This window comes from Ambystoma mexicanum, chromosome 4p (assembly GCF_040938575.1).
Source record: "Ambystoma mexicanum isolate Mex_15411 chromosome 4p, UKY_AmexF1_1, whole genome shotgun sequence".
NCBI classification, from domain to species: domain Eukaryota; kingdom Metazoa; phylum Chordata; class Amphibia; order Caudata; family Ambystomatidae; genus Ambystoma; species Ambystoma mexicanum.
Genome location: NC_090927.1, coordinates 177,263,446 through 177,278,002, shown reverse-complemented (window position 1 = coordinate 177,278,002; position 14,557 = coordinate 177,263,446). Strand labels below are relative to the sequence as shown.

Sequence of the window (14,557 nt, the reverse complement as noted above, 5' to 3'; positions counted from 1 at the left end):
AATAATCCAGAACAGGACTGCAAGACTTATCCCTGGCCTCAAGCCCAGAGACCATATCCCTTCAGCACTGAAAGCTCTACACTGGCTCTCTGTGGCTGCAGACCCTCTGCATCTTCCACAAGGCTTTCTGGGGCTAACATGCACTACATCCAACTCTCTCTTCCAGAATAACTTCCTTATCGAGCCTTTCGCTGAACTACCTCCAACTCTCTGTGGGTCAGAAAATTAACTAGGCAAAGAGTAGGGGGCAGATCTCACTGTTCTGTACGTGCCTCCCTCTGGAATGGCCTCCCTGCACCTCTTAGAATTAAGCCAGACATCCTGAGGTTCCGGAAGCAGCTCAAGACCTTCCTATTCACCTCTGCTTTCTCTCTCTCTCCCTTTCATGCTGACCTACCTGTTCTGCTGCAATGACTGGTTCTTGGCTACTCTCTGAACATAATGGGTGCCAGGCTCCTCCACGATCAGTCTCCCCTGCTCTGCCTCTGGGCCTCCGCACACTTAAGGGCTGTAACTGTAACCTCTACAGTCCCCTGCCTCCTTGCACTTACCAAGAGCCACTCTGCCCTGGATGCACTTACTCAGAGCATTTATGCCCTGATCACACTTCACCTCCCTCTCCCTGGCATTGCCCCCTCTTCTGCCCTCTGCACTTTGGCGCTGTCGGACTTGCACGATCTGAACGTCACGAGGCCTAGTAAGATCGTTTCTATTGTCCTCCCTCTGCCCCCCCACTTGTCTTGTCGCATTATAAATGACTTATCATACCTTATACCAAATCATAACATGCTCCTGTTCACCTACTGACCAATTGCACATTTTATGGCCGTTTTCTATTTTTTCTGAAATGAGTGCTGTAAACATACATCATTCTGACACATTATTTAAAACAAATTATCAGAGCTAGGAACTCATTAAACAATGTGGATAGATGTGGGCTCCCTGAGGGAGAATTCAAGGAAATACATTTGCACCCTCCCCATTTCAGATGTCAGGTGACACCACTGCAGAAATCCTAGTACTGCACCATCACTTTGAAAGTGCAGCCCTCATTCTGCATGGGGCTGTAATGGTACTGCTGGTCGTAAAAGTAAAATACCACCAGAGGTAAAATGCCTACATTTGCTGAAGGGAGAAATAATACTTGCCTCCAAAAGCCGCTCCTCCGATTTATACTGGATGCAAATGCATCCCAGGCAGCCAGTCTGCCCACAGTAAAAGAGGGCTTCTTAAAATGAAGGTAATTCCGTCTAAAAATAAGACTAGCTCAAAACTGGTCGTAAACATTGTCCTTCAGTAATTAGCTGCAGCAATGGAAACCAAGTACCTTGCGTTGTCAAAAAGCACTCACAAAACTAAACAAGAATGTTTTCTTTCTCCAGGCACTGTACTCCTTTCTCAGAAAATGTGCACACTTAAATAACTTGCAGTATGTTCTACCACTGGGAGCAGATTTTCACCACCAGCGGTAGTTCCTCAGCAGAGCGCTAAATTTACCACTGGCACTGTTCTTATGGAATAGGAGCCCCCATTGTTTGTATTGTAAATACGATCAAATATTTATTTTGATCTTGGAGCTATGATACTGAGAACTACTTGGAACACACCTTCTATAATAAGGCCTCGCACTATCTGTTGTGTTTCTTAGATGTTCAATAGGGTTAATGCCATTGGGACACAGTACACACAAAGCACAGCATTCTACTTGTATCGATTACTCCGTATTAGCCTCTATGAGTGTAATATCAGACAATATATACATGCTGCACAGTATACAGAGCACGTGGCTTCTCAGTGAACATATTTTAAACAAAATGTGTCAAACCATTCCTCTAGTTAATGTATTTCTTTTGTTTCTAATCTCTTTAAAGATTCCCCAGCTCACACGCGGACACATCGAAGATTGCGGGCACTGGACACAGATCGAGAGGTACAGTGAAGGAGGAGACGTATTCCGAGCTTTCTAAATGATGTTTCTGAGTGTTCAAGTACCAGCTCTATTTTATTTGTGCCACACCTGTTACATGAGTAAGCTTGAATTCATGGCACACACATCATCTTCACCATTTACATGCCTCCTCTTACAGCTGTTCTTCTTGGGACTTTTAGCAGGGGCTGGAGTGGGTAGATTAGCTGGCTTCCCCGCACCTGTGCTAATAATCAATACACGGAAGGAGACATGCCATCAATCAATGCTCCAGTGGTGCAAGACTGCATTTTTCCCAACAGGCTTATCCAGGGGCGTTGCTAGGTCTGGAAATGATCCCGGGCTACGCTAATGTCGGAACTGTTGGCACTGGGGGCCAGCTAGCCTTTTGGTTGTAGCTCCTGTGATTCTATCCGTGGCTACAATCAAAAGACATGGGGCTATAGCCCCCTTAGTCCACCCCTAGCAACACCTCTGGGCTTATCCTAAAAAAGCACTGTTCACTTGTGCTATCTGCTATTTATTTATGTTATGTTTGAATGGATACAGAGACCATATAGAGAGGAAGGTGTGTTGTAAAATTACATGCTATGATCAAGTACAGTCTGTAGAGAGGAGGCTGTGTATGAAAGATAAGCTTGTTACCTATAGAGAGGAAGGGTGCATTGTACGATTACATGCTGTGATCAAGTGCAGTCTGTAAAGAGGAGGCTCTGCATGAGAGATGAGCTTGTTACCCATAGAGAAAAAGGATGCATTGTAAGATGACATGCTATTGTCAAGTTAAGTCTGTAGAGAGGAGGCTGTGTCTGAGAGATGAGCTTGTTACCCATAGAGAGGAAGGGTGCATTGTACGATCACATGCTATGATCAAGTACAGTCTGTAAAGAGGTGGCTCTGCATGAGAGATGAGCTTGTTACCCATAGAGAGGAAGGGTGCATTGTACGATCACATGCTATGATCAAGTACAGTCTGTAAAGAGGTGGCTCTGCATGAAAGATGAGCTTGTTACCCATAGAGAAAAAGGATGCATTGTAAGATGACATGCTATTGTCAAGTTAAGTCTGTAGAGAGGAGGCTGTGTCTGAGAGATGAGCTTGTTACCCATAGAGAGGAAGGGTGCATTGTACGATCACATGCTATGATCAAGTACAGTCTGTAAAGAGGTGGCTCTGCATGAGAGATGAGCTTGTTACCCATAGAGAGAAAGGGTGCATTGTAAGATGACATGCTATTGTCAAGTAAAGTCTGTAGAGAGGAGGCTGTGTATGAGAGATGAGCGTGTTACCCATAGAGAGGAAGGGTGCATTGTAAGAGTACATGGTGTGGTCAAGTAAAGTCTGTAGAGAGGCGGCTGTGCATGAGAGATGATCTTGTTACCCATAGAGAGAAAGGGTGCATTGTAAGATGACATGCTATGATCAAGTACAGTCTGTAAAGAGGTGGCTCTGCATGAGAGATGAGCTTGTTACCCATAGAGAAAAAGGATGCATTGTAAAATGACATGCTATTGTCAAGTAAAGTCTGTAGAGAGGAGGCTGTGTATGAGAGATGAGCTTGTTACCCATAGAGAGGAAGGGTGCATTGTACGATCACATGCTATGATCAAGTACAGTCTGTAAAGAGGTGGCTCTGCATGAGAGATGAGCTTGTTACCCATAGAGAGAAAGGGTGCATTGTAAGATGACATGCTATTGTCAAGTAAAGTCTGTAGAGAGGAGGCTGTGTATGAGAGATGAGCGTGTTACCCATAGAGAGGAAGGGTGCATTGTAAGATGACATGCTATGGTCAAGTAACGTCTGTATAGAGGAGGCTGTGCATGAGAGATGATCTTGTTAGCCATAGAGAGAAAGGGTGCATTGTAAGATGACATGCTATTGTCAAGTAAAGTCTGTAGAGAGGAGGCTGTGCATGAGAGATGAGCGTGTTACCCATCGAGAGGAAGGGTGCATTTTAAGATGACATGCTATGATTAAGTAAAGTCTGTAGAGAGGAGGCAGTGCATGAGAGATGAGCTTGTTACCCATAGAGAGGAAGGGTGCATTGTAAGATGGCATGCTATGATCAAGTAAAGTATGTAGAGAGGAGGCTGTGCATGAGAGATGAGCTTGTTACCCATAGAGAGGAAGGTTGCATTTTAAGATGACATGCTATGATTAAGTAAAGTCTGTAGAGAGGAGGTTGTGTATGAGAGTTGAGCTTGTTACCCATAGAGAGGAAGGTTTAAGATGACATGCTATGATTAAGTAAAGTCTGTAGAGAGGAGGCTGTGCATGAGAGATGAGCTTGTTACCCATAGAGAGGAAGGGTGCATTGTAAAATGGCATGCTATGATCAAGTAAAGTCTGTAGAGAAGAGGCTGTGCATGAGAGATGAGCTTGTTACCCATAGAGAGGAAGGGTGCATTGTAAGAGTACATGGTGTGATCAAGTACAGTCTGTAGAGAGGAGGCTGTGTATGAGAGATGAGCTTGTTACCCATAGAGAGGAAGGGTGCATTGTAAGAGTACATGGTGTGATCAAGTACAGTCTGTAGAGAGGAGGCTGTGTATGAGAGATGAGCTTGTTACCCATAGAGAAGAAGGGTGCATTGTAAGATGACATGCTATGATCAAGTACAGTCTGTAGAGAGGGTGCTGTGCATGAGAGATGAGCGTGTTACCCTGGCTATCACAAGTGTGCATTTTCTCTGCAAATAGCCTAATCACATCTACCAGCAAAGTATAATCTCACAGCATTAGGGGTACAATCTTGCTTCAACAGATTGGGTTTTGGGGACCCGGAATATTTGCTATGCAGTGATTATATCAACAACAAAAAAACGAATGAAATAATACAGAAAAACTACAAAAATAAATATATATGGGGTGGGGGTAAGGGGTTATAAAGTGTGGAGGGTGGTTTGGGGTGGGGTTAAAAGCATGGGTAAACAGGGAGCTTGGGAGGACGTGAGACCACCCGCCTCCCGCCCATTAAAAAAGATATTTATTTTTGGTATTATTTCATTCACTATTTTTTGATTTGTTGAAATCACTTGTAAGCGAATATTTTACTTTATAGGGAACTTAGTGTATGTCTTGACCATCATATTGCTATATTACAATTTCTGGAGAAAAAGAATCTATTGGGGGAACAAGCATTGAAAGTAATTCAGAATGTACATTTCTTATATTATTAAAGGCAGAATTGGCCCGGCTGGGATTTGAAACTGTGACTGCGGGTTGTATACAGATCTCAGAAGCAAGCACATAATTCGCTGAGCCATTTGAAAGGCCTAAGAAACCTACGGCTTTCCTTTGTTTTAGAAAATTCTATACTGTCCATATTTACAGCTAGCATTGAACTTGAAAGACAGGTTCCTTTAATATCGTCCAGTTATGGTTCCGGGTTATCCTTCTCAACTGGTGATGGCTGCTCTCACTTTGTCTGCTGAGTCGCTTAGTGCCTTCCCATGTTACATGCTTTTAGACGTATTTCAGGCATGATAATTTGACCTAAACAGTGAAATTAAATACTTTGGCACTCATTCCGAGGTTGGTGCTAGTCATGGCGCTGCTAGCGCCATGACTAGCACCAATACCGGTACTGCCACTGACGTGGTGGTATGGGGACTTACCGGTCCATTCCGCCCTTTGCAGGACTGGTAACTCCCCATTTGAAATGCCATTCCCCATTCCCATTCGAGCCCTCATAGGGCTCAATGGGAAGGGGGAAGGCGGCAATAACAGTACCGTAAATTACGGTAGCGTTATTGACCCCGGTATCCCTTTGCGGGTCCGCTCCTTAACGCCTGCTAAAACCAGGCGTTAAGGAAGGACCCGCAAAGGGACCTCGGATTAGGGCGCAAAGGGATTACCGGCACCAGTGTCATTACCGGTGCCCAGTATCCCTTTGCGCCCGGGTCGTAATGACCCCCTTTGTCTTAACGGTTCCTGTCATTTTAGTTTGACAATCCTACCACCTTTGGGGATCCACATATTGTCCATATGTTCAATACAAGAGAATAGGATCCACCTAGTCAGGCCTTCCAGTGATAACCAACACAGTGTTGTTCGTTTTGGTTCTGACAGCTTTTTCTGAGGACAACATGGCTCATTACAACTTTGATGGTGCAGTAATAATGTGCCAGTAATTCCATTTCTGGCACGTTACTGCACTGGCAAAGTGCTTACCTAAAAAAATCAACAGTATTACCGGCACTGGTAGTAACAGTGCCGGTAATACCGGTAAATCCCAACATGGAGTCCGTTGCCGCCGGCACTTGTGATCTGGCGGTAATACTGCCGGACCAAGTGCCGATAACAGTATTACAGTTTGCCAGTATCCTGGCGGTGCTACCGCCAGGATACTGGCAAACTCATAACGAGGCTCCGTATAGTTAATTATGTGTCCATTTACCCACTCTATTTGGTGAGATATCCTTAAATTACTAGGAAGTCTGGACGAAATACAGCACAGAGAACATCCCCAAAGAAGGGAACTGTCTATCTATACATCTTTCATTTTAATGTGTTATGATTTTATATCAAAACCTTTCACAACTTTAACAACTTAAAAAGAAAACACAATAATCATTCAAAACAGTCATTAACAGTAAACTGTTTACAATTTGTAAAGAGAAAACTAAATTCGTAGACATGTAAACAAAAAAAATGAAGCACACAGAAAAGCAGGGCAGCCTTCAACTAATTAAATCCCTTGCAAGAGCAGCAATGTCACCGAGGAGTCCAATAATCTCGGTTAAGAAAGCTACAATTACAATAGAACATGGTATCTGCTCGCTGCTCATCAATCTGCGCCACAAACTGTCAGAACACACAGCTGCAGTAGAGAATACAAATCGACTTAAAGCAAATATTCTCCTAGACTGAAAAGCATTACATTTTAAAATCAAAGGATACAGGCATTCCACCTCATCAGATCTACAGAGTCTACAGGACCTATTGGTAAAATCCAGTCCTGTAGGTTTGTAAAGTGAAGGCAATACCTTGTCAAATGCTTCAGCCCCCAAGCAAGCAGGCTGAGGCCTGTGACCATGCGTGAGAAGTGGACGCCTTATTACAATACACACTTGCAGCATTACCCTCCACTTCCCAATGTCAACTCCCATTCCATTCGTCTGTGACTTCACTGGTCTTGGCGACTGGCTTCTCCTCTCCCGTTCACTCAGATGCCTCCAACATCTTCAAAATGAGCTCCATGATCGAACTGCCAAATTCAAGATCTGACCAAAGGTTGGGAGACACTCTTCCCACCTCCTGGAGCACGACTTCATCCGGGAAGGGGGCAATCCTCTGCGCCAAATAAATGGGGTTTTTGGATTGATATCAACCCTCTATTAGAACCGTGTCCATCGCTTCTCTAATTCACACTTTTTTTCTGTTAGGCCTCCTAATTAATTTACCCTCCCTAATTTGCATTCATGTTCTATTGGTGCCCTCTCCTTTGTATTAGCAGTGCAACCATGCTCCAAATTATGTAAAAGAGAAACTGTACATTAGACTAAGTGTCGAGAAGAGCTTCCAAGATGATGTAACATTTGAAAAATGTTATCATAAAGATCAATTAAAGGGTTCAAGCCAATAAACCATGCAGTAGTGGAGGGACGGATTAGACAGGGGTCCATTGAAATCAAAGGATGTATAAATGCATCTGAAAAAGTGAATATATTTAAGTGGCATTAATAAGAAAATGTGTTCCTGAATGACCTCTTGCAATCATTGTGGTCTTAAGTGAGTATAGATGATCTTAGATGCTCGAGGCGATGTACTACAGACTGCCCGTCAGTGCCTTCTTTTGCATCTTCCACTGGCTTCCTTCTGCCACTGTCAACACTGGGGGAATCATCAGACAATTTTAGACTCTGAAAGTAGGGCTCAGAAGGATTTATTTTACAGCAGGGTGGACTGAATGCAAGCTTGGGCGATACTCAAAGAAATAAGACTCCCAGTGGTCAAATGAAAGTCACTCAGTCTGTGTGGGGTTTCAAGAGTCCACAGCACACCCTTCTTGTATTGGCTGTGTGGTTGCTCTGTTGCCGCCTGGTCAGGATGGTGGTAGAGCAAGTGGGCAGGTACACCCTTCAGGACTGGAGTGGCCCAAAGTACTTATTCAGGTATCCAGGAACTGAATGAAGCTGTGCCAGACCTGCCTAGTCCTAGCAATGATGGGACACAGGTACCAGAGTGCCTTTGGCAAACTCTGCCACAGTCTACATAAGCACTGTAAACTGGCATGTATCATGCTATGGGGGTGCCTCTTGGTCAGGACACTGCCTTGGTCTCCGGACCTTCCTGCCTCTATCACCTACACTCAACTGGTGATCTCTTTCCTAGTGCTTCCTTGATGCTCCACAACAATTGGGCCCTCTTTCGCTCCTGGAGTCAATCCTTATCTTCCTCCCTCCTCTTCTCTCTCTCCTGCAGCTTCTTTCCTTCTTGGCAGGTGTTTCTGCCCCAATGCCTTTGTTTCAAGCATCTTTCATCTTTCCACTTCTCTCCCTTCTCCCGCTTCCTCTCACCCAGACATTACTCCTTTCCTGACCTCACTACTCCTTCTGTTTTATTACAGCTCTTTTCTCCTGCCACCTCAAAACTCTTACGTGCAAGCTACTCCTCTATTGATTCTATCTCTCTCATGCTTCTTCACTGTTTGTATCTCTCCTTTCTTGCCTTCCTTCCTTCTATTCCAATGCTTCTCTTCTAATCCCCTTTACTTCATATGTTCCTTCCTCCTTCTTCTACTCTTTTGTCTCAGCTTTCCCCCTCTTTCTTCTCCTCTACTACTTCTAGTGCAATCTTCTCTTCAAATGGTCCTTGCTTCTCGCCCTCCTCTTCTGAAGTCTCTCATTTGCACCCTCCTCCACTCTTAGTCTCATATTTATTTCCACCTCCTTGCTCTGTCTTTCTCAACCTTTCTCTTTCTACTGTCTTCACACTTTTTTCCCTTCATCTTCTCTTTCTGTTCCTGCTTCTCCAAATTCCCCCCTCCTGCTCGCTTTCTCTCTCACCTATTTACCGGACTGTATACCCTTTTCCCAACTCGCTGCACCAAATCCGCACAATCTTCCTTTCCCAAACACCCTCACTCAGGGTAGAACATTGAGCACCATTTTAATAGCGTGGACCCACCCATAAACATAGACCAGTAATGTAGGTGCAGGCATGGTTGGTCTGCACGTCCATGCTCAGAGCCATTGACCAAACCCTCATAAGGGACATCTGTCATCACAATTCTGAAAACCTTGTTCCTTCTGTGACAGCCAGTTTTCTACACAGCGACTGACAGCCTATTGCAAACCATCCCTTCTAATAGCACTCCCTTTCCAAGCCTGTGGTCCCATGCAGGGAAATGGTTGATTGGCTTTGCACCGATTACAGTGGGATCCTACTTTCTCTTGCTCCTGTGCAGGTCACACTTGACTACACGTCTTTGATGCTGGTAGCTGTTTGGTGGACAGGTCCTTGCACCAGGTCTTTCAAAGCAGAGTTGTTCACTGGAAGCCACACTTTCCTCTGATGAACACCATTGTTCTTAGGAAGTCGGTTGGCATGCATGTGTTTTGGGGTTACTCTTGGTAGACAATCTCCTTTCACACTAGGGATTACAGGGCTCAGGAGATATGCAGTTGGGGAGAGGGTCACTGGGGATATTTCGCCACCACCCGTTCAGACAAAAGATGTGCATCCCTTTCAACCCCACTACATAGTTCTATTCTACTAGTAGCTAGGGTCCCTCATCCTGGTCTTAGATATGCCTTCTGCAAGGTTCTCCATCGCTCACAGGCAGTGGCATATTTAGGCTATCTGCTGCCCTAGGCCCAAATAATTGTATGCCCCCCCCCTAAACTTTACTCCACCTCTGCCAGACTCTGCACGTTCACCAGATTCGGGCCCTTCAGCAAACTCTGCGCTGTCCAACCTGCGTCCCTTCACTCTCATTTTGGCTCCATAACATTCTAAGAACATTTTTAAGGTTACAGAGATTAGAAAGTTATTGCTTCCTCTCTATTAATTCAAGCCCCGTCATCTTCTATTTTATGTTAGTTGAAAGAGTGTGGGTCCCATGCCTGCTGGGCCTAGAGACCCAAGCTACTCCTCACTGATGAGGCCCAACAAGGCCTAAACATGTGTTGGGATGCTTGAGGTCTCATGCAGAAGGGATGTGACCTAGCAGTTCAGGCTGGACTGCCCCTTTTTGGGTGGGACCAAGCCTATTTGCATATGGTCTTTCCCCTTCTGTAATGGCTTGGCAGGCGAAGAACGATGATCTGGAGAGTTGCCCAGAGCAATGCCAGAGGTTATGATTCAGTCTAAACCTTCCAGCCATCACCTTTTTGTTTTTGAGTTGAAACAGTGTTTTCAGATCTCTGCTGCGCACGATTTGGAGTAGACAGTGTGCTGTATAGTTGACTGCACTACAGGTAATTGTCTACTTTCGGATACGTCCAAAAGCAATCTTTCAGAGGAAGAAATAAGAACGTACGCTGTCTGCCAACTGGACAAAAGTGAGGGAAGGTTGGAACGAAAATTTTGGTTTCATTGCTAATATCTGGTTTCTCTCACAAATTGCCTGTTATCACTCTATGAGAAGCACCTAGACTGGTCTGTAATATTAATGCAACATAACTAACTTTCTTCATACGGTCTTGTCAAATGGCAACATTTACATATGAAATATATGCAAGTGGTACAGGCGCATCTTATAAAAAATATTGAATAAAATGAACTCATCCCCCTTTGCATGGTTACAGCTCTGGTGTTAGCAGGGGGGAAATGGGAAAAAGGGCAAGTTACCTGCTGCAGCCGATGTACCTCCAATCCCTTGGGTTGTAGCGCCATTAAAATATGGCAAAATCACAAGTGAAGTTTGTAATCTCTGCCTGGGCATAGACACCTCATTAGAGTATAGACAGTTGGAGAAGGTTCTTGGAATCTTATTCATGTGTGGGAAGCAACAGCATTCCTCGTAGCTGCACAATGCACGCACATATTATAACAAATGACGTGGTGCACATTGTTTACATCATTGCTGTTTGTGGAATTGTTCAAAATACCCAACACTCCAAGAGTAGAACTGAGCAATGGATAAGGCGTTCCAGCACAATATTTCCTTTGTGGGTGTGGTGTAGGCTATGGGTCTTGCCAGCTTTGTAGATCATTTAAAATGTTGGTTAACTCCAAAGAGTTGGTTGAACTGTACAATACATAGGAACATTTTGAGATTTGCAGGTATAAATATGGATGTCCTGCTGTCTTTTGAAGTTCTGTTTCACAATAAAAGTCCTACCTTGTATTTAAAATATAATTAATGTAAAGATTACTTATAAATATCACAGTTACGTATTGTGTGACATACTTTGCAGTTGGTTCTCCTGGTAAATACTGAGTGTGCAGCAGAATGTCATTACAGACACATGATAAACCCGGCAGGGATGCCATTTGCCTGCTTAGCACTGAGCAGCTTCTGTGAAGATGGCTGAATGGATATCTTTATGGGATACCTTTACAGCTGTGAAATAGTGTGTACCTTTGGCACACAGTTTTTGTTCTCACCCTTCTATGGCATTGGGCACCTTTTCATAGGTTTCTTGATGAACTTGCGCATTCAGATTTATTCTTCAGCTTTTTAACTTCTCTATGATCAATTTCATGCGTGCATTTTTTGGGCGGCCACATACCTCTGCTATGTGGGGCTGGGGAGGGAAATTAGTGCTTGCTTCTGAACATCATGTTCGTGCCACCTCTGGGAACTATGTGTTTGACTTAAGCATAGGCATGTGTTTAACATTGTAAAATGATGCATCATTTTTAACCTTTCCTTTTCTGAAGGGAAAACCGTAATTTTTGCTAAGGTTTTAAAAAAATGCATGTCGTGCATTTGAATACAAAAGTGATTGCTCAACGCAGCATATGTGTGTATTGATTAGAAAGAACTCCAACGATAATGGAAAGTGGCACCAATAAAACCAATTAGGTTTGGGCGATGAGAATGGCCAAAGAGCTTAATATCTGTCATATATGTCTATAAGAGTGTTATGGCTGAATCACTAAATACCTAAAGCTTTTGTAAATATAAAGTATATATACACGTTTGGCCATCAAAGACTTTAGCAGTCAGAGTGGAATGACTGCTAACAGTCCAAAATTACTTGCATTGTTGTGGATCAGCCAGACTCGGAGAAACAAAATTGCCTTTATATTGAAAAAAGACAACCAGTAAATTAAACATAAACTGCAATAAAATTCCGCTCCTCTTGCAATCTGCCACCCTACGCCTGGGCCTAGTCGGTCTTGTTGTAAATATGTCTTTGCCCACAGGGTCATGTCTTTTCCTGTTTATGGGTCCTTTAGGGTTTAGTGATGTGTCAATGATGACCTCACAAACCCAAACTATATTAAGTACATCTCACAATGGCTTGGCATATAAATGGTTTGGTCCACTGGTGGGCACTCTAATGGCTCTCTCTCTCTCTCAACCTCCCCTGGGCTCCCTCCATACCTATCCCAGACTACCCTACAACACCAAATTGACTTCAGACTAGAGACAGGTAACATCTACTGTCTATTCAGTCAAGCTGCATTGAGGGTGTAAAAGCCATGACCTTATCTAGCTAACTCCCTCTGTGACTTCTAAGGGTTCCCTAACTTCAAGGTTCCTTTCCCAGGTTTGATAGTAATGTCAAGCCTTTGGATTGTGCTGATAACAGAGACCCAACTCTGTTTCCTCTCTCTCCCATTTGCTCACTTTCTATCCTGTCCCCGATCTTGTCTGTTACTCACTCCTCTTTCATCTTCCTATCCTGGTCTTACTGACCTTGTCTCTTCTCTCTCTCGCTCACGCTCTCTTTCTCTCTCTCTCTCTCTCTCTCTCTCTCTCTCTCTCTCTCTCTCTATCTCTCTCTCTCTCTCTTATCCCGCTCGCCTCTTCTCTCCCTCTGATGATCACACTCTCTCTTTCCTTCTCCTTTCTCTATCTCTTCCTACAATGGCTCACTCTTTTTCTCCCCTGTGGTCTCACATTCTCTATTTTCCCTTCTCATACGCACTCTCTATCTGTCACTTTAATGGTCTCAGTTTCTCTCTCTTGCCGTCTCCTACTCTGTCCCTATGTCTTCCTCTGATCTTCTCCACTCCTATCTCCTCTCCTTCTCTGTTGCTGCCCCTGTCTCACTTTCTCACTCAGCTCTCATTACACTACTACACTACACTGACTTTTTCAGGTGCTCACTTAATCATAGCTTCACTCATACGTTCTAGTACCACTCTTTCGCACTACCAACACCTCACCTGTAGCAATCCCATTCCCATGCTCTACCCCAATCCCCCCACACTCTCCTCCACTGACCATCCTCCCACTGGTCTCTCGGTCCACATCCATTCAACTTGGCCTCTCCCAAACTTCTTTCAAACTGCCTTCAATTCGCTGTTCTTTTACTCTTCCCTTACAGTTCCTATCCCCCACCATCCATTGCTTCGGCATTGCACTTGGCACTAAGGGTCAATCTGGGTCTGATTGTTCTGCGGCGCATGGGTATCTTCCTTGTCTTTTTTGATGTTTGACACAATAATTTTGAATACTTTGAACATTCAGCGTTATCACAAAGAACATGACACTAGGGCCTCACTTCTTTACATTCCAACAAGCATGTACTCTTTTAACAATTCAATGAAAGCTGTGTGTTACATAGTTCATCTCAGGATTACCCTCCCTAGCTCTTCCCCAAAAGACACTGGGGGTTTATCAAATCCTATGTGGCTCCTTTTCAACTGCCCATGCTACTCTGTAATGGTTACAGACTACTTGGATATCTGGAGCCACCACAAGGACCACACAGTATTCACAGGCAATAGCATAAACATTAGCAAAATTCATAATACAATTACTAACCTGTTTTGCTTAGTTTTGGTGTCTCAACTCCTAACTGGCCTTGAGCAAAAGCGAACCACTGGATGGGATTTGCCAATTCCACATTTGAGAAGGCCTCTGGCCTCCTCAAGGCATTGCTGGACATTCTCATAACCACGATGGAAAATAGTCTGGGTGATAGGTCTTCTGATGTTAGCTTGGTTCACACCATAGTGCTCACCAAAGCCAATATGTTAAATATTGAAGGTTGTGGTCAAGATTTATTTCCCATGTGGCCCAGCTGGGCGATTTCTGTAACCAATGGATCCATAACATTTCATAAGCCTATGTTGGCATTGCTCCCTTTTCCGCGCCGTAGTCAAATTTTTCTTTGGCCCTTGTGTGGTCTGGTGTTTGTGCCGGGTTGCTGCTCCATTTGCCTTGTTACGTGTTGCTGAGACGGTAAAGTGTGTGGCCATTGATTGAGAGTGTTTCGAAATTTGAGCTTGGACTTCCTGTTTCCCTCTGCGTTCTGCTACTGTTTCCAGTGGTTGCTAGGCATGCTGGCACTTGAGATTCTGTAACAAAACAAAAAGAACACTGGCCAGCATCTAAGTGGTATGGCATTGCGTGACAGAAAATGGTACCAGGGGTTGCAAGCATGGCACATTTAGGACCGTAGAGACTGGTGACCACCCAACTCCCTAACCCCGCCTTTGGGGCAGGACTGCCTATCATAGAAATCCTGGTAGGCCTGCTGCGCCAGGTTGGGAGGGTTCTCT

General features: G+C 44.2%; 1 protein-coding gene across 1 annotated transcript in view; it reads left to right on the top strand.

Moving 5' to 3' along the window:
* The window catches only part of EPHX2 (epoxide hydrolase 2), a 1,142,911-nt gene that overhangs the window by 1,036,297 nt on the left and 92,057 nt on the right, over positions 1-14,557 (top strand). Inside the window, exon 18 of the mRNA XM_069605642.1 lies at positions 1,872-1,930. Within this exon, the coding sequence (XP_069461743.1) occupies positions 1,872-1,930 (59 nt within the window). The remainder of the gene's footprint in view (positions 1-1,871; positions 1,931-14,557) is intronic.